Below are 26,682 nucleotides of genomic sequence, written 5' to 3'. Positions count from 1 at the left end.
TTCATGTAGGCATTGTCATAAAGCAGTTATTCATGTAAAAAATGTGCTACTAATGCATTTTTAATCGTCACATTTACATTGTAATTGTTCAGAGAAAAAGAGGAAGAAAGATTGCAGGTGCCAATGGTGTACTTATTTCTGTTGGACACATTCTACCTAGCCATATTGATCCTAATTAATCTCATTCAGAGAAAGTAAATGCTAATAGGGAGGTAAAGACATGTCTAGCAATAGGAAGGAAGTGTATTCTTATCTGTGCAGTGTTTGCATCACGGGTGCAAGTACAGAACATGACGTTCACACATACATTATTGATTTTCTCTCTGTGTTTTTATTATTTACAAACAAAATAATTTGGCTAAATATGTACATTTCCTCAAATCCATGGTGGAAAACTTTCTGGCTTGCACAAGTGGTCTGGTGTAAGGAACACGATGACCCAGATCTATCTACCACTGCCTTCCTTTGCAGCTCCTATAGGCGATGCTTTGGTGTAGATTTTGAATGACAAGTGGCTGTGCAGCATCCAGAGTGTCCCAGCAGCCCTCTGAGTCAGACTCACAAACACACACACACACACACACACACACACACTTCCTAACAGAACTGCATCACGCAAAGGACTGGAGATAGGACTGCCGACTATACGACAGTAGGACCTTCTTAACACCCCGTGTTTTTCCTTCCTTGTGAGCTTTTGTCTCTTGTTTTGTTCTGTTAAGACTTCTAACTCACTGTGTTTGTGTCCGTGTGGGAAGTTCTCCTGTGTCAGAAGGGGGTTGTCTACTATGTAATGTGCCAGCTCTTCCTTCCATATCCATTCGTGTTGGCTTTTTCAAAAAACAGCAATATCTGAGTCCAGTTCCCCTTCTTAAACAAACAAACAGACTATACAAAGGTAAGCGATTATTGCATCCAGCTGCCGCTGATCACAGCATGAGTATAAGTAGGCAGCAGGTGCAGCGCATATTCAGCTTTTTGCTTCGGAGCCGAGCGGTCTTATCGTTCTGCTCCTGACCTCTTCTACGAGTGCCTGCGAGTCAATGCTCTCAAGGAAGCTCTCGTGCTGGTGGTACGGCGCTTCAGTGGCGGTGGTTCTTCCGTGTCGAGTGGATTGCACACAGCAGGCTGCACTACCCCCTGTTTGTGTTGCAGGCGGCCATCTCCCCTGTGCACTTCAGCACACTAAAAGAGCGAATTCTGAAAGAGCGAATTCTAAAAAAGCATTCACGGGTGGAACATCTTTTTAAAGATGCCTTTCCACCCGTGCGTTTCTGGATGCGGTCGTTACCTGGCGCCGGGTGATGGTCATGATCGCTGCCACTCGTGTCTAGGCGTTAAACATGCTGAAGTGGCTTTTGTGGACGAGTCATGCTCCCATTGCGGGATCTAGTAGATCTTGCGGGGAGGTGCTACTTCTGGCAGTAGCCGGACTGGTCTTACGGTGATGGTGAGTAATTCCCCTCCGAGGAACCAACCTCCGAGGGCTCCTCCTTCCACCGGCACTTCGCAGCCTGTGAAGCTGCCGAAGGAACAGGCTGGACCCTCTTGTGGGGTACCACTTGTATCCTTTGTTGCTCCCCCCGACAATCGGATGTTGATTGCTGCATCAGAGGGTGAGCCAGACCTTTCTGGAGATGATGATTCAGCACCGGAAATGGTGGCAGTCTACTCGTCACCGAGGGCGGCCCCCTGCCCCCTGCCGCCGCCCCCGCTCCCGTCCAGGCCCCCGCCAAACCTGGTGAGCAAGAGGCCCTGAGACAGGCGACCCGGAGATGGAGGAGGATGCTCTTCGGAAAATGGTGAATGCACCACTCCCTCCCTTGGAGGAGGGCTAGGCGGAGAATCTTTTGTTTCTTTTTTCCCCGCTACTGGCCTCACGGTCAGTGGTACCCAAAACCTTGACAAAAGAGCAATTTCCTCTATCTCTGGGTCCCCAGAGGGGACGGGAAGTTGTGGACGAGACAGTCTTGATTCACACTCACCCTCCTCTCTCACCAGTAAGCAGCTGTGGGCGGTCCGAGAGTGCGATCAATTGTACTACTCACGCACCCTCTGCCAGAATGCAGGTTGGTGTTGCACACATGTTGACCCTGCTTCGGACCGGCAATGAGACGCCCGAGCTGGGTCCCTGCATTTCCCTTCGCTGCCCCACCACGGGTACGTCGGTGATTCCGTTGGTGCCACTTGTGCGGTTTCTGGGAGCCTGGCTAGTGCTTCCTAGTCCGTCTCGTTGGCTCCGTCAGACCATCAGACTCGGCTGTGCGATTCAGTTCGCCCAGCGTCCTCCTTCACTTCAGGGAGGAGGCAGCCCTAGCTTTGCTTTGTCCCGTCTGAGCATTGAGATGCTACTTTGACAGGACACAAAGCTTCTGGACCTCAGACCAGCTCTTTGTCTGTCACGGAGGCCGGCAGAAGGGGAATGCCGTCTCCAAGCAGAGGATGGCTCACTGGATAGTGGACGCCATCATCCTGGCTTATCAGGCACAGGCTGTGCCCTGCCCGTTCAGGTTGAGAGCTCACTCTACTAGAAGTGTTGCATCCTCCTGGGCATTGGCTCGTGGCACCTCGCTGGCAGATATTTGTAGAGCTGTGGGCTGGGCGACTTCTAACACGTTCGATAGATTCTATAGCCTTCACGTGGAACTTCCTGTGTTCTCACCTCAAACGGGTAGAAGCACTAAGAGGCTCTGGTTTTGGGTCGGCTTCCTAAAACTGCTTCAGAGAGTCCGTACTGTAGACCCTGTCGAGCTCCACCATCCCCTCGGCAGCCAGACGTGGCGTAGCGTCTGGCGCCAGGCCCTCACTCAATGAATCCGTGAGAACCGGTAGAGGGCTGGGTTCCGTATGTAGAGACCTAATTGGATTCCATATGTTTAAGTCCACGGTATAGCCTTCTAGCCTGTGTTTCCCCGGCAGATGTTCTGCCATTATCCAAGAAGCTACAATCACCTCCAATCTTCCATATGCACCTAAGCGGTTGTTCATATGCATAAGTGTTTCTGAACCTCCTTCAGGAAGGTTGGGCTTCCACAGCGTTCCTGTTCCAAGTGGAACGGGTACGTTTTCCCAGTGTTATCCAATCTTACTGAGTGGGTAGTGCCATAGCACAGTAGCTGGTCTTCTTGTGGTAAGCCCTGACCTGCGCCAAAAAGTAGGGGCGCAGGAGGCTTCCACAGGACACTGGAAGGGGCAGTATCCGTGGCCCTTTATTAGGGATCCCAATTCGTCTGTCTGACCAACTGAAAGGGAACTTCTCGGTTACATATGTAACCATCGTTCCCTGAACGGAGATGTCACGTCCCGTCGCCACGGCTGCTGTACCACCGCTGAGCGGCCGGGTCACCGGCTCGGCTCCTCAGCGAAAACCTGAATATGCGCTGCACCTGCTGCCTAATTATACTCACGCTGTGATCAGCGGCAGCTGGATGCAGTAATCACATGCCAATGTGCATTGACTCATTTAGTTACACTTTCTAAGCAAGATCCCAATTCGTCGGCCACCTGACATGACGTCTCCGTTCCCTCCTTCAGGGAATGAGGGTTACATACGTAGCCGAGACGTTATTATTTCACCCCAAACTTTAGAAAATGAAGTTATGATTTATTCCCCTTATCGTTGAAGACCTGAATGACTTTATTTCTTCTGTGGAGCATAAAAGAAGACATTTTGAATATGTTTTTGCCTATACAGTGAAAGTCAATGGAGTACAAAAAACACTGGTCTCCTGTAACTTTCACCATATAGACAAAAACACAGACATTTTTCAAAATGTTTTATATTGTGTGCCACAGAAATATGAAATTTGCGCAGGTTTGGAATGACACTTACTAAACTTTCAGGATTTCAGTAGCTGGATCACCGTGGTGGAACAACATGTTACAGTAAAGAATGACAGATCATGGTAGTTTTGCATACTGCATCATCCACAAGCTAGTACTCAGATTGACCTGCAAGACTGTGCAATGAAATTGCATTCAACACACATTTTTGTGGGCATATTCGGCATTATCTCTTTAGTGAATTAAGAATGAAAACACACAAATAAACGCAAATTTTAGTGAACTCCCCCTGAAGTCATTTGAAATCTGACCCAAATTATTATTATATCCCACGAAGATCACTAAGACCTGTAAAGGGAATTTGTAACCAAATAAAACAACACTGGACTTGGTGGGTGACAAAAGAAGACAAACCGAAGCCTTTAAGAAAGTTTGGCCACCCTTACAAAACAAAGCCAGAAATGGATGTGGAAGGAAAGCTTTCAGGCACTTTGGGGTCACGTGAAGCTGTTTTAAGTCCCTATTAATCTACTGAAACACATTTGTGTGTAAACGGAAGACGAATTTGCTGCTAATAATGGAAAGACATTTAGTCTGAAATGCGCAAGCTTCACCTGGCCCACAGTGCTGAGTGAGGCTGCTTTGACTAGACGGAGTTCCTCTGCTACTCCTCTGTTGGACTCCAGTGCTAGTATCAGAATGCAGAGTGTTCCGTCTGAGACTGGGTCAAACACCTGGATGCTAAACTCTTTACCTCACCATTGGTCTGAGTCAGCCATCAGGTGCTTCATCCACCTGCTCTTTTACACATCTGCTCTTATCTCTCCCTGAAAACTGTATGTGGCTGCGACTAAAGGGAGTTTTTTTTAATACTGCTGTGCCATAACAACAAAAAAAAAATTGACAAGAAAACTTGATGACATTTCATAACTCTCATTTTCCTGTTTTGTCCTTGTCTCTGTCTCTGTCTGTCCCTGTCTGTCTTTCTGTCTGTCTGCTTTTGTCATTTACATCCGTTTCATTTTGTCATTCTTTGCTTTAAATTCCATTTTTTACCCTTCCCTTCCTTCCCCCTTTAAAAAAAAAACAAACACTTTTGTCATGAATCCAATGTTTTTATTTTGTAAAATGCTTCCATAATAATTCCATTCATTCATCTTTCTCTAACGTATGTAACCTATCTACTGACCATCCACCGGATTTTTGGGTTTTGTAGCTGCTGGCTACGAGAAGTCCCGCAGCCTCAATAACATCTCGGGGATGACAGGGGCTCCTCTGCGCCTGACCCCCATCACCCCCATCAACAACCCACCCTATGAATCCCCCGGCCCCCTACGCCGCTGCCGATCCCCCATTCCCTCCATTCTGTAGCACATCTTAGGGAACGACGTCGAAATAAGCGGAAAAAAAGAACCTCACGCACCATCATACTGCAATATTATTAATAATCACAATAACGATGTTAAGTACTAACACCTCCGCTCCTCCATTGATTGGACAGGGTGGGGGTACCCAGCACTCTTTTTAATATGTCATGCCTCAAAGGGAATGGGATGAATTTGTTTGGGGATTTAGAGCTTTAAGTATTAAAATTACTCCATGGCATATACTTCAGGCAATATTTCAGACAGGCAACTAAAACAATTATATATGCTGTGACGTCAGCAGATTATGCCTTATTATCGAAGATAAATAATAATAAAAAAGAAGCACTGAATATTACTAGGATAAAACCCCTCACTGGTCCATAGACAGCGATGAGCACCCTGTAGGAAATCTACCCCTGTAGCTGAATGACAGTAGTTGGCTTTTCCTCATGTTCCCGCCTGATTGCTGGTTGTATAAAAAACGAGACTGTGATCCAACAGGCTTAATCATTGAGTACTAGTCATTGAGATCAGCTTTGATACACCATAATAGGCCTTGAAAATCCACTTCATATCAAAGCTTGGAATGAAAAAGGTCATAGGTCAACATGCAAGTAGCTCAAGTGCATGCTAGAAAAGACATCAGTTAGGCAAGTAGAATATACTAAACTCCCAATCCCCTTTAACTGCTATGAGGCCATGAAAATAAACGCACCGTATGCTGGACTAATTTGAAACCGTATGCTGGACTAATTTGAACTTATAATTAAGCCCTATGGTAGAGAATTAATGGATCGTTTTGGCTGATTTGACTGTGATGGAGTTTTTGGTGATTCAGGCCATAGAACATGATGAGTATTACGATTACGATAAACACAAGGACCATCTTTAATCACACTCTGAGCATTTCCTACAGCAACTTTTGTTGTCACTCGATATTTTAATGTATAATTCACAGCGTTATAATAATTATGCTCTTTATTTAGGACAAAGAATAATGCTTAAACCCTTCTTGTGCAATATCGACTATTATGATGACCTCTGACCCTGAGAAGCTGGAGATGAATCCTGCAAACTTTACTATGTGCAACTATTAACTTTAACAACTAACAGAGAGACAGATAACTGATCATTATTTAAAAATAGGCTATTTTTGTATTAAGCACTTGGACATTGCGATTCGGATCGGGGTTTGGAGTTGCGTGGGTGGCTTTGAGTTGACATTTTGGGAGGACAGGATATCGTGCTGTTGCATGGAGATCTACAATTAACGTTTTGGGTTTTGTATTTTGACTCTCTGCATGTTCAACATCAAGTACCACGAAATGAAAAGAGCAGTGGTCTGGACAAATGGCGGAAAAAAATGATAATAATAAGGAGGAGCCATTCCTATTAAGGGCCTATAACCTTCTGCACTTTTTTGGAACCCTTTTTAATTTGTATACTAGTGCATGAAGGAACTGTCTTTAAAATATATCCTTTCCTTATTATGGTATTTCCTCATTAATATGAAGACATATCAAGCTGAACTGCACTCCTCACTGCATATCCACATATCCTGGGGCTGTGGTGAACCAGACAGTGGCCTCAGAGTTTCCCTACTAAGAGCAAGAATTAGCTGGACGTTTTCATCATTATAATCATCCTCATCCTCACTGGCATTACCCTTCCTCATCATAATCATTTTCTGATTACTGTTATTCCTCTGATTTGAATGCAGTAGAAAATCAGTTCAGTTTGTTTTCTCTTTGGTCCCCTTCTTTTCTTTCTCTTTTTTAATTTTTTTACCTGCTCTGTCTCTTGGATGCTGGCCTTCGTTCCAATATAAAGGAGGGAACATTGAATGGATGCTGGATTGACAGCGGTCAGTAAGAGAAGAAAAAGAAAAGATGACAAAATGAACCCTCTGAAATGCAGATATATGAGCCATATGTTTCACTGTGTGTGTGTGTGGGGGGGGGGGGGGGGGGGGGGGGTCTGCTTTCAATGCACAGATGCAATACACAACTCTGGTGAGGATATCTCTGCAGTGGCAGCTCACAAAGCTTCTTGTTGTTTTTTTCTCCATGTGAAACAACAGACAACCTGGGGTATAAATGACTAAACTTGATCAGAAAGCAAAGTAGCATTATATATTTAGATGATTTTATTGTCTTGCAACTGAAATATTTTACATACCCATATTTAATCATTTATTAATTTACTTCAAATCATCTGTAATCATTCTTCTGAATTAAGCAATATGTTTTTTATTTTAGAATGTATTTATTTATTTGCATTTAGGTTATTGGGTGCTATTGCCACATTACTTGTTACACTCCTCTTTCCCTCCTCTCCTCTTTCCTGTTTAAAGAAGTTCACTGCTAGAGTGAAGAAAGTCACAGAGGTTGTTGATTACATGGAGCATCTGCATGCCAGCAGCAAACGAATGTGTGACACTGTGCTTTAACGAGTAAAACACCAATCATCGGTCGTCTGCATGTGCGCTGCACTGCTTTATGTACATGCCTCATATACATTGAAGACCTCAGGACAGTGAGCGAGGGCCATCTGGTGGATGTACGCTATGCCACATGTGTGCTTTGTGTAACTGGAGTGTTCAGTCACTTTTAAGTGTTTTAGGCAGATTCTTAGATGAGTGTTGTGAGTGATAATTATTTTATTTTATTTTTTTGGTTTGAACTAGCAGGTTATTTAGCCATTTAAAGACAAAACACTGTAACTACACCACACGATTTTCCTTGAATCTGAGCATAGTTGAGTCAAACCCATCCAACACACAACAGATTATTGTCTTAAGAGAGCTGATTTTGCTTATTTTGTAAATATGCATTTACTGTTTTGTCTTTGCATGGCGGTGAGGCAAATGATCTAACATAGATTTTTAATTCCTTTAATAGGTGTATATTAAAAATGTATGTAACAAGGTATCTTGTAAAACAAACAAATGCAAGTGTGCATTATTTATAATCTTATATTCAGACAAATGACCTGGTACGTTTAGAGGGAGAGAAAGAGGAAGACTAAAATGCCAGTATGATTCAAGTCCAGCCAAAACACTGTTTTATTTCTCACTTTGTGTCTCCTCCATGTCCTTCTCCTCCTCTTCATTTCCTTTCTGTGTTTTTTTAATGCTCTGTATGAGGGTGTATAGTTCAGGTCTTAATGATATGTACAGTTGTGACTTTGTAATTTCCACATGCATGGATTTCTATTGCGAGCAATAAGGAAATTATAAGTCTTTGTGTTTTGATAAGAAAATGTATTTTAACAGAGGTTTATGTACATGTTTGTTGATACGAGTGTGAACATATGGATGTGTATATTCATATGCACATGCATATTAATGATTTGCATGAAACAAATGTACAAACTTTTTTCCATTGATGTTTTGTTACCAATCTGTCATTTTTTACTTGATTGCGGGGGGTGGGGGTTAGTTTTGCATGCTAAGATGCTATTGGGTGGTAGAGACCATTACAACTGTTCTACTGAATGTGGGGTTTTGAATGTGCTTTAACTACCTGTTTAAGTTTTCTTTTCTTTGTTAGACATCAAAAGCATTGCAGATTGTCATTTTATGATTTATTCTTTTTCATCTTTTCACAGAGAACTATTCTGAAAGCCCTGTGCTTATCAGATATATGCAAAAAGAAGCAGTAACTGTGAACTAAGACTAGAACAGAAAATCCACTTCTTCCTTCACAAATACATTCCCAAACGAACACCTGAGCCCCCAAACCAGTATCAGCTCCCGTACAAGTGCATTTTAGTTTGTATTCTCATCTCATGGCATAATCAATCTTGTTTAATCATCTTAGTTTTGCATTATTAAAGAGCAAATGAGTTCTCTTTCCCCTTGCTGTTGTGTTAACATCAGCTCTAGCCCCCTCTGCTGGTTTTACGGGGTATGATGTAGCATTCGCTGTTGTAGATCATTAGCACTCTTTTGTCACTTTAGAGGCTAAGAATGCCTAATTTTAGCCCTTAATGTTTACCTGATATATTTAAGATTAAAGAAAAGATTCTTAAGGCATTTATTTGAACAGACTCAGACCAGAAGGAGTGATTTCCTGTTCACTAAACACTGATCAGAGCAGAGAGAAAGAAGCTAATGCTAAGAAGTCTGCTCACTGCAGCGATGCATGTTTCCACACATTCAAGATAGCTAGCACTTAGCATCCCTAGTGCATTTTGTGGTTTTGCTGTGTGTAGTCTATCTGTTAAGGCGTAGTCAGAGTGAACAGAGTGGATGGGATGGCTCCGCTTTTATCCCTTTATCTCAGTTCTGAGGTTACAATGTGGAAGAGACAGGCCTGCAACTAGCTAGCTTAGTTAGCGAATGCCCTGGTAAACAGAGGCTGCATGTGATCACAGAGGACGGTGTAAATAATTATCTGCATGTGGAGTTAACAGCACAGAAACTATCGTTGATTCAAATGAGGCATTCGAAATGGGGAGAGCAGGTCGAGTTCAAACGATTTAGCGACATTATCCAGAATCCTCTCTGTTTCTGACTTGCGCTTCCCTGTCACTACTCAGGTAAATCTCTTTATGTTCGTCTATACCAGTGCTTCCAAAATGATGTCATTCGAAACAAAGAGAGAGGCAGATGAGAGCACCGCGTGTACGCATGCATCTGTGTAAATATTAAATAATCATGTTTCATCCCAACATTCATTCCATGTCTTCCTTTTCCACAGTGTCCTCCTCGCCCTTCATTTTGTCATTTCATCTGTCACTTTCATTTATTCCCAACTCTTACTGCTTCCAAATAACAACCAAAAAGGCCAGATGACAATGAGAAACTGAGGAAAAATAATGATTGATTTGTTTTAAAAAAAAAAAACTTTTCAATGATGGTCTGGCATAAGTGGATTACAAAAAAACCCCCTGTATATGGAATCAGGAATCAACCAAATTCAGGAGATAAAAGCATGAGGGTCAGATGGACAGATTGTGTGTTTGGGGAACAGAGTTTTGGGAGGATTGTCAACAAATGAAGAAAGGCGTCGGGAAATGGAGGACAGTTTGGGGAAGAAAGAAAAAAAGCAAAGAGAGGAGGAAGGGAGCTGAACGCTTCTCAGTGTAAGAATGTGCGTATGGTGTTCTGTGCGTCACACTGCGTGTTTTCATGTGATGTGCCTGACTGTGTGCTTAGTGTTTTGATTTTCTTTGTGTGACACTTTGTTTTCGCGCACTTCTAATGTTTGGCGCTGCGCTCAAATGGTGCACTCGCTCTCTATTCCCTATGCCAGCTTCACTGTTTGGTAAAATATCAAAATAAGGGCACTTCATGGGGAATAGCGAGTCGTCTTGGGACGCACCCTCTGTGTGAAGAGGATTAACTGATGTACCGTGAGCTTTTGCTTGGTTGTGGTCCATCCTAGAGGGCTAACAAAATCAATGATTGTTAATTGATTTTATTGACGTAGATGTAGAACAAGATTTTGTGGCCCTCAACGACTGGAACTTTTATTCAGCTTCTTGTGTGTGTTTGTTTTATGTGAGTGTGATTCCTAGAGTCTTGCATTTGTGTGTTTTGTTTTTGAGCGCATGTTACGATGGGCTTTGCTATGAGTACACTTGGGTTTTTGATTTGTTTAATTTCTTTTTACATTGGTATTTAGGAGACTTCATGAAAATAATGGACATCACTCCAAAACAAACAAAAATAAAAAATTGTGTGTTTGGCTTCTTTAGCTTTGGCTCCCCCAGTTGCGTGGTCTGAAGCGACCGGCATCTGCGAAAGCCTCTAGCAGTGTGTAGCCTAGCTTTTAATGCGTTTGTATTAAGGTGACGCGACGTGTGGCGTGATACTGATTTTTCTGTCCTCCGTTTTCCTATTCCCCTCTTTCTGTCTTTATTTCTCTTTTCTTCCCTACAGTGCTGAGCTTCTGAACTGCCCTTTTTCTAAAGCTCCCCAACCGCAAAACCTGTCCAGAGGCAACCCCCAGGGTCACCGCAGGATTAGAGACGGCGAAAGAGAGAAAAAGAGAGATGAAAGGAGTGCTTCGCTAAACCAACTTGAAGAAAACATTGTAACGCTCATCTCTCCATTACTAATTTTAACCCCCAACGTAGGTGCAATAAACTGACAATATCACATTCTGGGAGGATGTGGAACACATTCTTCCTACAGGGATCGCTAGCCTTGGAAAACTGGTGGGATTCAGCATACAAACTGTAGTATGTCCTGGCTCAACCTGGTGGAAATGGATGCAATTTTAAAGTGATGGGAACTATTTTTGTGGGGCGTTCCACCATGATAAATGCACCTGAAAGTGGACAAAAAACCCTCGATCCAGTCTCAAATACACATAATGTGTGGAAAAACACCCATCATGCCCTTCAACGCTATGCAATTCAAACACAGTCAATTTCATCAAATGCTTCAATCGAACGGTTTATCAGCCAAACCTTTTCCGCTCCTTTACCTTTTGGAGATCTTGCACGTGCTTTAAATGAAAATAGACAGCGGTGCCATCGGCCTGCCATATTCCTATATCGTACTGTTTCCCCATTCATCCAATTGGAAATCTTGTTCAGAGTGTCCTTCTCAGGGATCACAGAAAGGTGACTTGAAGAAGGTCCACTATGAAGAAAAGAGTGTTAGCCTCTCTCTTTTCTCTCTCTCTCTTAGTTCAGCTCTCTGCATCTCAGCATTTCTGTTCCACTGTAGATGAACTGCATGGCATGAATGAAAAAAAGGAAAACAAAACATAAAACAAAAACAAAACTGAGAGAAAGATGGTAGAGATCATGCTGAGAGGATCAAGAGGAAACCGTAGACTGGACCGCTCTCTTTGCACAGTACAATATGGGTGACTCTGGATCAGTGGATGGGGTCACTTTCTTCACCTTCATGTGGGGAACAGAAAATACAACATAAGTGCATGATACCTGTTGAAGGACAGAGGGGTTTTTAAGTGGACTGGGGGAACTTTGAACAAAAGCTAAAAAAAAGAGAAAATTAAAAAATGCATTTTTCTCACTTTGTTTACCAGCATGACTAAACTGCATGACTTCTGCAAGCTCTGAACCCCAAATTAGAGGGCTTGAAATCATTAAACGCCGAAATAAAATGGAAACAATAAAAGTTTATGCTAAATGCTACTAAATTTAGAGAAAAAAAAGAATATATTTTAAAAAAGAGAGGCTCTATATTTTGTTTTTGAAAAAAAAAAAGAAAAAGAATGTAAAATTATATAGAATTGCAAGATTCACAGAGTTTTGTTGGGTAAAAGATTAACAAACCCCACTGAGTCTGAATGATGAGACAAACTCCCTCAACTACTACTGCTCCCTCAATGGCTTCAAGTGACATTTCTTCCCTTCTCTTTGTCCGCCGTTTCACCCTTTACTTGAACTTTCCTGGCTCTCTGCTCTGCCCTTCATAGTCTCCCTCAGTCATGGCAGCCTCCAGCAGTGGCACAACAGCCCCTCTGGAGACCTCCGACACCTACAGGGCTCTTTTCTTTTAACGGTTATGGGTCTGAAGAGCAAGGTTGAAGGGGATTTTAAGGCTGTGGGTGAAGTTTTCTTTTTAAGTCGAGTCTTGATGGAAAGTTTTGGCTTGATTTGCGATGCTTGTTCTTTTTATTTCATCCACATTCCGTGGGTAAATCAAAGCTTTATCCATCGAAAGTGAGCCTGCATCCACTTAATATCAATCTAATGAATATATTAGCGTTGTGTGAACTGCTGTGTCATGAGACCCTGAGCACTTACATCACAAAGCACTATTATTCAATCAGGAAGCCATAATGTGAGAGTAGCGCCACCATATGAGCTCAAAGGTGCTCAGGAGATTCAGAAACCTGACAATGGTTTTGTAGTTGTGTTGAGTTTGTTTAAAATGTTGACTTTATTCTGTAGTTTATTTTCTGGTGGTACAGAGCATTGCAAAGTTTTGACAAGATTTTGTTACAGTCATTTAATATTTGTTTTAATTTGAAAGTTTCAAGATTTGCATATGCTGAGCACCCAATAAAACCAGCCATGCCATACCAAAATGGACTTCCTTAACTTAGCAGCAGATTTCTGATATTAGCATCAGTATTAGCATTAGCCTGTGTGAGAGGAGGCCATGTTTCCACCTGTGTCGCTTTTAAATCATAGATTACATGTGAGTAACTGTTTGACTGTTTGTTTAAAACTTTTGCTGTCTTCTTCGACAAGATACGAAGCATTGGTTACTTTACAAAAGTTGGTTAGTCTGGTTAGGTGTTGTTTACGTTGATTTAAAGTGTAATTTGCTGTCTTGAAAGACCATGACTGTGTTCTGTCAGCACTCATCGTTCAGAATCAGATGTAAGCTTAGTTTAGTAACTACCTATGCAACACCTAAGCAAGACCTTAGCAGCTCACACACACACACACACACGCCATGTGCTCAGGCCAGCTGGCTGGTGTCTGTTTACCGGTGCTGTGTGTCCAGGGAGGGAAAACGACACAGATGCAGCTCCATCACCACAAGAGCCAGCATTATCTGCTGACCGTGTAGTTTTACTTCATATGTTAGCAGCTGGTCCTAGTAGCTTGGTGTGACAGACGTGTGCAGCTGTTGTAGCCATGTCGCTTTCCTTAGTGGTGCACTGAATTCCCTCTCTCTTCTCGATTAATACGTCAGGCCTGTTTTATGTTATTTGCAACGTCTTTTGCATGCTTCACAGTGCAGGAAGACACTCATGCACTTTTCGAGTTAACATACATTTATATGTAAGCATATACTCATCTCAGAGGGTTTGTAGGACATCTAACTTGTTTTATATATGGTACTCAGTTCCAGATTGCATTTGCTGACTAGTTAAGATGATGTGTACCTCTCTGGTCGTTCATAAATCCGATTGGATGGTGTTTGGGAGCAATAATGATGGAGGGCCACCTTTTCCTCATTGTCATTAGGAATTGGGGGACATGTTCATCTCATCCCTAATAAGAAATCCAGTGTGCCTGAAACTGTTCCCTGAATGTGTACGTAAACCGGCCACATCAATTGAAGACACTCTCTCTGCGAATACTTCCCATGAGAGTTTGTCTTAGTGTGAATGAGACCGCAACCCCTCCAGATGGCTGAAAGCTCAACATACCTTTACTTGAAACCCAAATACAAAACATATCAGAGAGGAGCAGAACAAAGCCAGAATCAGTCTTCACGCTTTCTCAACTTCCTGTTTGCATCCCCTCCCCTCTCTCATCTGTTCCCTCTCCTTCTCTATTTTTGAGGAAGAAGCTTTTTTGCATCCCTTGTTCTTGTGTTTTTCTATCATATTGTTTGAAGTTGACTTGTATTGCATGCATGGAATACAATGAGGACATAACTTGAGAATAATTTGTGAATGGCCAGAATGAGGTAACCATCTCTTTCACCTGGGCTCTCTACTCTGCGACTTCTCTTTCTGAGATGATTAGAGAGGAAGAAAGAGCATATTCTGTTTCTGGTTTCCCTCACATCCCTTTTTCTTCAAAATGTAGCCATGCCAAATATAAGTTATGGCTATACGCTAGCCATTCTGAAGGATTCTGTGTTTCATTTACATATTTATATATATTGTTTTTAAGATGATATTTATCTGTATATATCTGTAGTGAATATTCATCAGAGCTTCCACAGACTCAGAGCTGAACAGATGCAGCAGATGTCGCCTAAACAGCCTGCAGGTGTCTGTGCATTTATTCTAGTATAGTTTGACCCAATATGCACTACCTGTCCTTTTCTACTTTATTTACTTAATGTAGCTTGTTTAAAGGGGGAATTCATTGCACTATCACAGCTAATGGAGCTGCTGTGTCTACTGCTGAGCGCAAGCCTAAACATACATCCCCCTAAATTAAGAAACAGGGACCGCGATAAAAAGAGAGAGCGAGTTAGAAAGAGAGGCCAGTGAGAAAGAGAAGGTTCCCAAAAGAAATGGATGAGTTCTATGCTACTAAGATTGATGCTGGATACAATTTTATTGTCATACAAAAAAAAGGGGGAAAAAATATATCAAGAACTGTATAAAATATATTTCAATGGAATGTTTATTATTTACCTTTTATATTTTTGAAATGTATAAAGAAAAAAATTAATAAACTGTAATAATTTAACAGAGTTTGTCAACACCGAGACTTAAAAATGTTATATTACTAAAAGTATGGAAGTTTGAACGTGAATGCTAACCTACCTGATCAAGTCTTCTCCATTACAGATAGGAAAAAAATAAAAACAATTAGAAAAATGAAATCCAATTTAAAAAGAAAAAGTTATCAAAAAGTCAATAAAAATGTTAAAAGCTCATGCCAAAATTTTCAACATGTGTCCTGTGTGATTCTTCAAAAGTTTGTTGTGATTTCTCCATGTTACTCTGGGATCTGAGAGCACATTTACAGTACAATTAGTGTGCTTGCCTTTTTTTAAACACTTTAAACATATTTTAAAACTTCTTACGTATTCAGTTTAACTTTTTTTGAGGAAAAAACTTTTGGATTCCAGGATTTTTCTCCATATAGTGGAGTTCAATGAAAGCCAAAGGGTTGAAGGTCCCAAGCTTCAAAGTGTTTGTTCAAAGGGCTCTACACCAGGGGTCTCCATCCCTGCTCCTGGAGAGCTACCATCCTGAAGATTTCAGCTCCAACCCCAATCAAACACAACCTGAACCAGCTAATCAAGGTGTTCAGGGCTACTTGATAGTTACAGACAGGTGTGTTGCAGCAGGGTTGGATCTGAAGTCTGCAGGACGGTAGCTCTCCAGGAACAGGGTTGGAGATCAGGGTTGGACCTGCTCTACACGATCCCAGCCGAGGAATAATGGTCTTATCTAGCAAAATGATCTGTCATTTGAAAGTGATGGATGTGTGGCCAAGTATGGTGACCCATACTCAGAATTTGTGCTCTGCGTTTAACCCATCCAAGTGCACACACACTGTGAACACACACCCAGGAGCAGTGGGCAGCCAATGCTGTGGTGCCCGGGGAGCATTTGGGGGTTCGGTGCCTTGATAACTCAATTGAGGGTGGAGAGAGCGATGGTTATTCACTTCCCCCACCTACAATTCCTGCTGGACCTGAGACTCGAACCCACAACCTTTGGGTTACAAGGCCAACTCTCCATCCATTAGGCCACGACTGCCCCTACATTTTAATTATTATTTTTATTTATTATAAAAATACTTTTTAACCACAAATGCTCGTCTTGAGTTTCCTGTACCTTCGTGGGGGAAGGACTTTATTTAATCCAGGCCCTATCGGGCTTTCTTAATCTACATTATTGAGAAAGTCAAGAAATTGTAAATATAACAACATAATTTTTGTACGTTATATTTCTAGTAAATTTTTTGTCTAGTTAGAGGGTTATTTATAAAGTATTGTCTTTATGCATTGACCCACAACAAATCCATTAAAAGAGTTTGTTTGAGTTAGTCTGACAACAGAATGCATGGAGTTAAAACAATGGCACTAGTGAAAAGGAGGTAGTGGTTAATAACAGTGTCGCTAAAATGGCAGTGAATAGTCCTCTTGGCACAGCATCTCAAATATTGCTGGTTATTTCTACACTGTACATCCCATTCTGGATGTGATGAATTGTAAGTGCCCTCATTCTTCATATTTCTCTTCTCCTATATTTGGTCACCAAACTATCTTTGTTTTGGTCTGTAGCATGTGTAAATCCCAGAATTCCTCCTTTTCTCACTTTATGAGTCCTCCACTGACCCTCCTCAGGCACCTCTCTTTAGTCTCCAGACGATGAGGCACCCAGCATTGCTCCACTGAGGAAGATGACTCCAGGGGGCTCATTTGTAAAGCGTGCGTACGCTCAAATTTGACCTTAAGAGTGTGCTTACGCTTAAATCCATGCCAGGGCTCATATTTGTAAAAACTGGCTTTGATGTGGAAAAGTGCTTAGCATCACGTCAGGGTCGGAGCAGATGTACACACTTTTTCTTGTCGGAGTACTGCAGGTTTTTGAAAATGTAAGCTGTTCTTGCAGCTCGCTGTTCTAAATGAAAGAATTTGGATGATGATCTTTTACATGTTAATGATATTAATTAGGAGTCATTTATAAGGCAGAGAGCTGAACCATTCATTTGCGTGCAAGTTCAAGATCATTTGTGCGTTTAAAATTTTACATCTTAAAGAGATGCTTACATGCATTTTCTGTGCGTACGTTCATTTTATGAATCGCACATACACATATTTGAGAAATGATCGTAAGATCAATTTTGGGATGGTTTCTGCACAACATTTTATAAATGAGGCCCAAGAAGAGAGGGAGATCAGGCTAGATGAGGAACCAAAATCTTGCTCAAAAGAGTAACGAGACAAAAATACTGTTGACCTGCAAGTATTTTAAAGGGTTAATCAATAAATATTACTGATGTCTTTTCAATGCTATGCTGTGTTAATACAAGTGCTGTCATGTTTACATGTCTACCCATCCTCCCCTACTGCAGATCCAGTTCAATAGGTAATCCCTGAATTAATCCAGTGTCCAAAACACAATGCTTGGGACTGAATTTTCAAGAATCTATCCCTGAACAACACAAAACAAGCGCACATACATTAAAGTGCAACCTCAGATAATTAATTTTGGTTTGCGCACTGAAACACAAAAATGTATTAATGTATCCAGTACTTTTATAATTTTATATTATGTTTTAGCTCAAAGAAAGAACGCAAGCACTGCATACCTTTGCAACTGTTTTCCCAATAACACAGATCAGAGTAAAATTTCCCCCCAGGTGATGCTGTCAACAAACACTTTTTCTACAAGTCTCTGGAAATTCTGTCTATCTGCCACACATGCAAACCCATCAACCATACTGATATTAAACACAATAAAACAAAACATGATCCTGAAACCTGCTTCCATATAAGTATTCCCTTACAAAAATTAACCATGGTTTTACCACAAATAAAACCAAAAAGAGATGGTTACTAAAGTTAAACCATGGTAACCACAAATTAACCATGGTTTGGCAACACTACCATTTGTATAACCACAGTTTTACTACAAATACCATGGTTAAACTATGGTTAATCAATAAGCCAAAATCCTGGTTAATACACTTTTACCACAATAAAACCGTGGTTAATTTTGTAAGGGTTTATAAAAGTATTGTAACTTTATTGCATTTTCGTCTACATTAAAGATTGTTAATTTGAGTTTATCCTCGTCTTTGTGGTCCTCGTTCTTCCCCGTTGTGTGCACCGTGACACGTATCTCCAGAAGAAAAACTGCAATAGTTGGTATATCAGATAACTGAGGATTGTTGTGGTTTTTTATTTTATTTACGTAAAATATTATTTAAATGGTACTCTTTTTATGATGTAGAATTATAGGATTGAAACATTTAATAATGTTGTATGTTTCTTGTGTGTTGATGTGCAGCGGTTCTCTTATTCAAAATAAATTTCTCCTAAGGGAGAAGAAATACTACCTTGACCTCAAAATAACAAAATAGCAGTTCTTCTAGTCTTACAAAAGCAATGCACCATCTAGGTCTATTCAGTTACTGTATTTCAGTATCGACTAATATCGTGTTTCATATTACCAAGTTACAACAACAAAATGTTTTGTTTTTATGTTGTTCACATGCCATGCAATTAGTGTACATTCTTTTGTGAATGATGAGTTGTTGTTTTTTTTGTGTTTGTGTTATGTTAGAATCATTATTATACTCTTATATATTTTGTTCTTTAATATTTTGAATTGTTTTTAGCTTGATTTTTTTGTTTTTCATTTAAATGTTTTGAAATTTTGTTGTATGCATTTGTCATTTTTATCTAATTTATTTTTAAAATGTGTATATGTCGTATTTATAAAGTTTTAGCTTTTAGTTTTGGATCTGTTTTTAGTTGTTTTAATACTACAATTGAATTGTCCTCATTTGTAAGTCGCTTTGCATAAAAGCACCTGCTAAATGACTAAATAATAATAATAATCATGGGTTTGTGGGAAGGACTGTATTTAATGTAGGCCTTTTGCATTGATCTTTCATAATCTACATTATTGGAAAAGCTGAAACAATTACATTTCAAATGTAACAATACAATTTTTGTACATCGTATTGTTAGTGCATTGTCATTAAATTTTATAGATGAGGTAGAGGTTAGTAACAATGACAGTGAACAGTCTTGGCACAGCACCTATGACATTTCAAGTCCTGCTAGTTATTGCTATACTCCCCATTTTGGATTTATTTTATCCCTCCACACTAGCATGGACTGAGACATGCCAAATAAAAATATAAATAAATCACAGTCTGTAATTCCTGCCTGATCATACATTATAATGTTTTATACTTTCTTACTATGCCTAATATAGCCAATCAGTCCTCTCTTACTCGGTCAAAACATCTTTATTTTTGGTCCGTTGCATGTGTAAATCCCAGCATTTCTCCTTTTCTCACTTCATCAGTCCTCCACTGACCCTCTTCAGGAACATCTGTTTAGTTTCCAGACGATGAGGCCACCCAGCAGTACTCCACTGATGAAGAAGACTCCACAGGAGAAGGAGTTCAGGCTAGATGAGGAACCAAAATCTCGCTCAAAAGCGTAACGAGCCAAGGAAGAGATACTGTTGATCTGAGGTATTCAAAAGAGTGACTATTACTGATATGTCTATCTATGCTATGCTGTGTTAGTACAAGTGCTGTCATGTTTAACAAGTCATACCCATCCTCCCATACTGCAGATCCAGTTCAGTAAGTTATCCCTGAAGTAATCCAGTGTCCAAGACACAACGCCTGAGACAAAATCGGCAAGAATCTATCCATGCAACAACAAAAAAAACAAGTACAGATTAATTAAACTCCAACCTTAGCGCATTAAAACGTAGGTTTGGGCACTGAAACCCTACAAAAGAATGTTGGCATTACAAATTTATTGTGAAATGTGTAAAAGCACTGCATACCTTTGCAATGGATTTCCCAACAACACAGATCAGAGTAATAATTTTCCCCCAGCTGATGTCATCAACAAACACTTTGTCTACGAGCATCTGGAAACTCTGTCTATCTGCCACACGTGCAAGCCCATCAACCATGCTGAAATTAAACACATCTTTAATAAATCAGACTTGCTTTTTCAATATACCGGTGCAATTTTATTTAATTTCTCATAATAGGTTGTTTGCACATGACGTCGTTGTTGTGGCGTGAAATGCAGCTGGAGGGCAGGAAGTCATTTTTTCTCCATAGGAATCAGTAGCAGAAACTCACGATGCCTGTGTTTTGCGTTGTTTATGAATGCTCAATCTATTTTAATATCTTAATATTATAACTTATATTAACAATTTGCACACACGAGCTTTATCCGATCGGCTCCTCCCGACCGCAGACAAGCAGGTTTACAAGCCACTTTTTCCTGCGTTTTTCAGTCACTTTCTTGATTTTTCCCCCCTTATGAGCAACACATTTTCGTACACTATAAAATCTCCTTGTGTTTTCTCCATTTGAGCATTCATAAACAACGCAAAGCACAGGCATCTTGAGTTTCTGCTACTGATTCCTATGGAGAAAAAATGACTTCCTGCCCTCCAGCTGCATTTCTCGCGTCATCAGAATCACGTATTTGCAAAGAATCTATTGCAACTTTTAGTTGAGACTTTATATCTCCAAATTGCTGACTTAAACATATAGTTCACCCTAAAATGACAATTGTCATAATTTACTTCACTTGTTCCAAAACTGATTTTTTTTTCTGTTGATCACAAAATAAGATATTTTGAAGAATGTTGGTAACCAAACAATTGACGTTAGACATTGACTTTCATAGTATGGAGGGGGAAAAAACTACTAGTGGAGGGTGAGTGGAAGGAATGAAGGAATTTTCTTTTTTAGGTAAACTATCCCTTTCTCACAACTTTATGTCTTAACCTATCATATATTAACTTTAACATTAATATTTGTACTCAGAAGCTGACTTCTACAATTATTACATACAGTTATACTCTCGCATGCCAAAAAGATATTTGGATATCGATACTAACTCATTGAATCTCGGCTCTCGATCGAGAGAGTCACCGATGACTCTGATAATGTTGGCCATCTGGTCCAGGAGCTGCTCCCGATCAAAACTCATGGGCTGCGGTTCAGGAAGAGGCGGTGCACATGTTCCCACTCTCTGTACCTGGTCCTTCACTGACCTGAGAACATTATTTAAGTTATATAAAAATGTCAACGAATGACATGATTACTACTTTTTTTAGTGCTACCCAAAGTGAATGCTAATGAAAATGCCACAACGAATAACACAAAAAACATGGCATCCAGGTAAACTGTTGGTTTTTAAGTTACTTTGGGTATTCTTTGTTAAATATTACAAAATGTATTTATTAATTAAGTTATAAGCACGATTTAAATATGTAGGCAATGTGAAACTTACCGAAGTACAAGATTCTCTGAAAACTGGTAATCTAAAAGATTGATACAAAATAAAATGTTACTACACTGGATTTCATGTGATTATAAAATAGCTCACGTTAAGAAATAATGACAAAGGCCTATTTCGTAAAGTCATACCTAATTCCATGACCGCTTTTTCTTTCTTCCTCCTTGGTCCTATAGATTTGATGGCCACTTCACAAACCGCAATGAAACTGTATCTATGGTTGGCCTCTGCCTTTACGTCAGTGCCATAGTATAAACATATCGCAAACTTCTACCTGGTTTAATAGGCTAAGTCTTGCTGTCCAAATGAGATGTAATAAAATTGTTGTCAGTTCCGCATAGCGTCGCACTAGGTTAAGTGAAAATAAAAGCGAAACAAACAAGAGCGGTTTGCTTAATTTCTTTGCATTTTTCACCCGAGACAAATCTATATTTAGCAGCCATCCTCAAACTATAATGTAGCTCAGAAAAAAACACTCTCTCTGTACAAAGGCCTATATGATACTATTTTATATTTTATTACAGAACCATATAGGGCATAAAAATGCACGTAATATATTTCTATATTATAAATATATATTTTTTAAAAACATACATTTTCACATACAAATTATCGGGGCTTTAATTACATTCAATGCAAAATATTTAAATGAACAAAAGAGAGGACAAGCCAGATTATAGAAATCACTATTGTACTATATCATGTGTCAATTTCCAGGAAAAGGCTTAGGCTCAGTTTTATTCCAACAATCCTTCCTGATCCTGAATAAACATACCCTTCTTTAAATCAATTAACATGACCATATTCAATTTGTTTTCTACAAAACAGTATAAATACAAATAAAATAAAGGCATATTACAATAAAAAGGGGCCAAAGTTCAACGTTATGGACACTTCTGTTGTAACATTCATTTTCTTCCTCTTAGCTATTTCTTGGAAATTTCGAGACGATGAAGCCACCTAGCAGTAGGCCACCAGTGAAGGCCAATGCGACTCCAAAATTGGAAGAATATTTACTAAGTGAAGAACCAGAAAATTGCTCAAAGGAGAAACAGGCCAGCGCAGGGATACTGTGCATCTGTATTAAGGGGTACAAACAATGGAGACGTCATAGATATGACATTGTGATCAATACTGTTCAACACATCTTCTAACAACATTAGCACAAGAATAAAGGGGTCATATGGTGTGATTTCTTGTTTTCCTTTTCTTTAATGTGTTATGTAATTGTTTGTGCATGTATACGATCTGCAGAGTTACAAAGCTCAAAGACTCCCACAAAAGGATTTATTCTATCTAAAAGAGAAGGCTGATCCAGACCAGGCTAAAACGGCCCATTCAAACACGCCCCCACATGTCTACGTCACGATGTGGAAATATTTTTGTAATGCCGCCCAAATGTTCACGCAAAGAAAGAAGGCTTGGTTTCAGTAACCGCTGTAGTGTTGATGCAGCCATGTCAGGGAGACACTGTGTTTTTTTGCGAAAGCAAAAGCTCTTTATTTGGCCTTCCGAAAGCAATTAGGAATCATTGATTAAGATTTGTATACAACAGAACAGCACAACCCAAAATGTCCGAATTTGTGCAAGAAATTTTATGGTTTTGTGAACCTAGTAGAGTACAAGGTTGGCTGTGCACAAAGACTATATCTAAAAAAAACAAGGATAAATTCTGACTTTGCTATGCCAATCTGGCGCTTCTGAATCAGCGACTTTAAGTATGTTTTGTTATTATGTATTTGCTATTGACTGTTCAAATGCTGAGTTTTGCGCAGTGTAGAGTAACGCTTTGTGTGTGTGTGAGGGGAACAGGGTCACATCACAGCGGAGTGTACAGCCTGTCAGAAATCGTCTTAACCGTGGCTTGTGTGCAAATACATACGATCATCACTGTGTCTGTCACGTGACTCTGTTCCCCTTTCGGGCTTGAACTGATGGTAAAACTAAGGACATTATTAACTGAAGACTTACTTTTTTTTTTTTTTACTTGTGGTGTTCGGCCAGTCACAATGCACTGGGTCAACAGGCCAATCAGAGCAGACTGCACTTGTAAGAAGGAGGGGCTTTGAGAGAGGCGGGGCATAGAGTACAACAATAATGTACAGTATTTGAAAAATAATGTTTTTTGAACATTAAAGCATGTCAACATATTCTGTTACACCAAATACACAAAATAATGATCTTTAAAATAGCATCATATGACCCCTTTAAAACAAAAGTCAAATGCTTCTTCATATTCCAGTATTTGAGACAATAATGTAAAAATGTGTCTTCATTGTTTCTTACCCATCCTCCCATTTTGCAAATCCATTCCAATAGAGTCCTCCTGAAGTAATCCAGACTTAAGGTCAAAATGTCTGAAACAATCGTGGGCAAGCGTGCAAGGACCATCTATTGAAAGGAAAGTGGTAAATATGCACAGATATAAGCATAAAGATGCATGTTTACGAACAACAGACATATTAACAAATTTTAAAGAGGTCATGGACTGAGAAATCAAAATTATCTTGATCTTTATATAGGAGACCATTGTACTATAAAAATATCCTGTAATTTTCAGAACTCAAAACTTTGTCATTTGTCTAAAAACCGCTTAAGACAGCCAGGGTGCGAAGGCAACAAGACGCTATGCAGTGCCATGTTGTAGTAACACAATCTTTGCATTGGGGAGGTTAAAAAATAGGACAGAAAATAGCCTATTACATATAAATCATGTTTTTTGTTGTAAAAATCTTGATAACATTATAAGTGGACGTCAGAGAGCAGTACAAAATAATAAAAAAGGCAGTTCATGACCCCTTTAAAAAGACAACAGAAACATGCAGGATCTAACTAATCCAATACCTTTGCAGACAGTTTTCCAACTGAATAGAAAAGCACCATAATTCTCCCCCAGTTGATCTGGCCATCTGTGAAAACCTTTTCCACAAGTTCCCAGAAACTTCTCTTATCAGCCACTTTTACTAAGCCATCAATCATGCTGTGAGGTCACAAGAACAGAAAGTGAAACCTGGTGGTTTAAAACCAGTATAGACAGCAACATTGATGTTTAGTAAAGATTCAGATTTCAGACTGACTCATTGAATGCTTTATCCTGATCGAGCCTATCGCCGATCACTTTGATGGTCTCTGCCAGCTGTTCAACAAGCTTCTGGTCCTGGCTGTTGGTCATTGGTCGAGCTTTGGGAAGGGCTGGTGGGGCTGCATGCACCTCGTCTGCTACGCTCATCACCTCATCTCTTACCACCCTGAAAAGCATTTATTTGTTAACTGCATGAGTCAAATGTTCATAGAGATACTATAACAGATTCACAATTACCTCCAATAAACATGAACATTTTAACACTAATAATTTCATCATGGCTTTCCTCAGATGACATTCACGACGGTGTGAAATGGTGCTCGGATTCTGATTACAGCTAACATTACATTAAAATCTAGTCACTATGTCATTTAGATTTTCCTAAATGATTTGATTGCTACCAGGCATAGTAGATGTTCTACAAGGTATATTAGGTATATTATAATCTCACACAAATCCCATGATAAATTACAGTTTTTGCAGTGACTTTCCGTATTTTACCTGCTTTCATTTGTTTGTGTGTGTGTTTGTAGGACTCAAAAATACAGGACAAATTTAAATTATGAGGTACAGGATACATTCAAACCAACTCACTTCCTACACATTTCACAATAAATTTGTAATGCCAACAAGTCTGCATTGATGCCAGTCTGTTTTAGTGAGTGTAAAAAATTTTAGTCAACATTCTCTTTATTAAATGTTATTTTAATCGTAACTTGTTAATCATTTTTAAAATTGAGTTAAAAAAAAATTTTAATTAGGAAAATATTGCATTTTTTAAATATGTTACTAACTGGATAACCCCCGCAACTAAAAAATTGTTATCACAACTAGCGAACAGCATCTTATGTTATTTTCTTCTGTGATGGACATTTTTTTATCACATTATTGTAAGTGTCCTCTCTTTTTTCCCACTAGTATTTGTTTCTACAATAAAGTACTGTCAGTTATTGTATGTTATGCCAATTCTTGGATGACATGTCATGGCCTTAGCCTATAGTGTGACTGTGCCCACTAATGATCATTAATTGTTTGCCATAAATTGTTGTTGTTTTTTCCGCATAAGTTAACCTTTATTGTGTTTCTGTTTTTGTCAAAAGTAACGTTTTTCAAAGTTTCTAAGGCTGGGCTACACTAGCCATTAACGGAAACATTAAGTATAATGAATATAAAATAGGACATACAGCGACATCATAAATTAAAAAGTAAAACGTACCCGATTAAGAGTGCTTCTCCAATCTGGTCATCTGTAGAGCGAAGAGAAACATAAGTAACAAACATCTAACATCGCTTAAGAGCACAAAGAAACACAGTCACTTACCCTGCGAGACTTCGCAAGCCATATCAGTAAAATATAGGAAATCTATAGCCTATAATATTGTTGTTGTTACTTAGTGTTTCAGGTAATGTTTTCGACTGGGTGTAACTATGGGGAATACCACTCTATTTTAGTAGGCTCTTCCAACTTTGAAGAGATAAGTAACCATTTCTGTTTCATTTCGAAGGCTGCGCCCTCCAGAGGTCGCTTGTGTCGGCCGCCGCCTACGCAGTACGCACCGAGGCTGCCTCATTTCAGAAAAGTAGCCATTGCATTCCATAATAATACATAAGTTACCGTAATTTACGATTTATGATTAATAACAGTTAATGTTATAATGAGTACTTTTCTGAACGGGCACAAGCATTGATGACTTCTGCGACCGAAGGGTGCAACCTTCGAAATGATACACAGCCTATGATGGCAAGAATGGACGCCTTCCTGAAATCCATCTGATATCTTTCCCATATAACGACTATAGTTTTACTTTAAAGTCCTGTGCATTTCTAACGTATATTACTTATTATAGTGACAGCTCAGACTATTTTTGTGAATAATGAGTAGCCAACAATGCAATAGTATCAGGAGGGGTTTAGTTTGACGTAGACTGCAACCAGTGTTGCCATGTCCACTTACAATAAACTGCTCTGGGATTGTTTGCTCATAAAGTTTACTTATAAATACTGGTAGTAATGGGTTGTGTGTGTTTCATATAATGAATTTCTAATTATTTTAAGTAGCCTATATTGTGTATTTG

The 26,682-nt window shown here is 39.8% G+C and overlaps 2 protein-coding genes across 7 annotated transcripts in view; one reads left to right on the top strand and one right to left on the bottom strand.

Annotated features, from left to right (window-relative positions):
* The window catches only part of LOC306862540 (voltage-gated potassium channel KCNC1-like), a gene marked incomplete at both ends in the record, with an annotated part of 68,457 nt that extends 59,633 nt beyond the window's left edge, over positions 1–8,824 (top strand). For 5 of the 6 annotated variants that reach the window (XM_079405389.1, XM_079405388.1, XM_079405393.1 and 2 more), the window contains one exon: positions 5,000–5,154. In XM_079405389.1, the coding sequence (XP_079261515.1) occupies positions 5,000–5,154 (155 nt within the window). Of the gene's footprint in view, positions 1–4,999; positions 5,155–8,759 lie in introns of those variants that run through there. The other variant, XM_079405392.1, reaches the window with a different exon arrangement.
* A 10,268-nt stretch (positions 8,825–19,092) lies between these two features.
* LOC306868409 (uncharacterized protein) lies at positions 19,093–26,536 on the bottom strand. Its single transcript, XM_079414547.1, has 13 exons — positions 25,929–26,536; positions 25,824–25,854; positions 24,603–24,773; positions 24,370–24,505; positions 23,812–23,916; positions 23,497–23,588; positions 22,498–22,603; positions 21,657–21,795; positions 21,520–21,550; positions 21,125–21,280; positions 20,048–20,180; positions 19,810–19,902; positions 19,093–19,719 (listed from the first exon to the last, which is right to left on the bottom strand). The coding sequence occupies exons 1-13, from the start codon at positions 25,948–25,950 to the stop codon at positions 19,570–19,572; spliced, it is 1,365 nt and encodes a 454-aa protein (XP_079270673.1). The 5' UTR covers positions 25,951–26,536; the 3' UTR covers positions 19,093–19,569.
* Positions 26,537–26,682: the final 146 nt, after the last annotated feature.

This window comes from Barbus barbus (genome assembly GCF_936440315.1).
Source record: "Barbus barbus genome assembly, chromosome: 4".
In the NCBI taxonomy this organism is placed as follows: domain Eukaryota; kingdom Metazoa; phylum Chordata; class Actinopteri; order Cypriniformes; family Cyprinidae; genus Barbus; species Barbus barbus.
The sequence above is the reverse complement of the archived record's forward strand: the minus strand, read 5'-3'. Positions and strand labels throughout refer to the sequence as shown.

What these genes read in the sequence shown, in the direction of transcription:
- LOC306868409 (XM_079414547.1), bottom strand. Translation starts at nt 25,950, where the DNA reads ATGGCTTGCGAAGTCTCGCAGG. An exon ending in CAGGATAAAGCATTCAATGA is followed by an intron (nt 24,506 to 24,602) that starts GTCAGTCTGAAA and finishes GTGACCTCACAG; the next exon opens with CATGATTGATGGCTTAGTAA. An exon ending in TCAGAGAATCTTGTACTTCG is followed by an intron (nt 21,281 to 21,519) that starts GTAAGTTTCACA and finishes TAATGTTCTCAG; the next exon opens with GTCAGTGAAGGACCAGGTAC.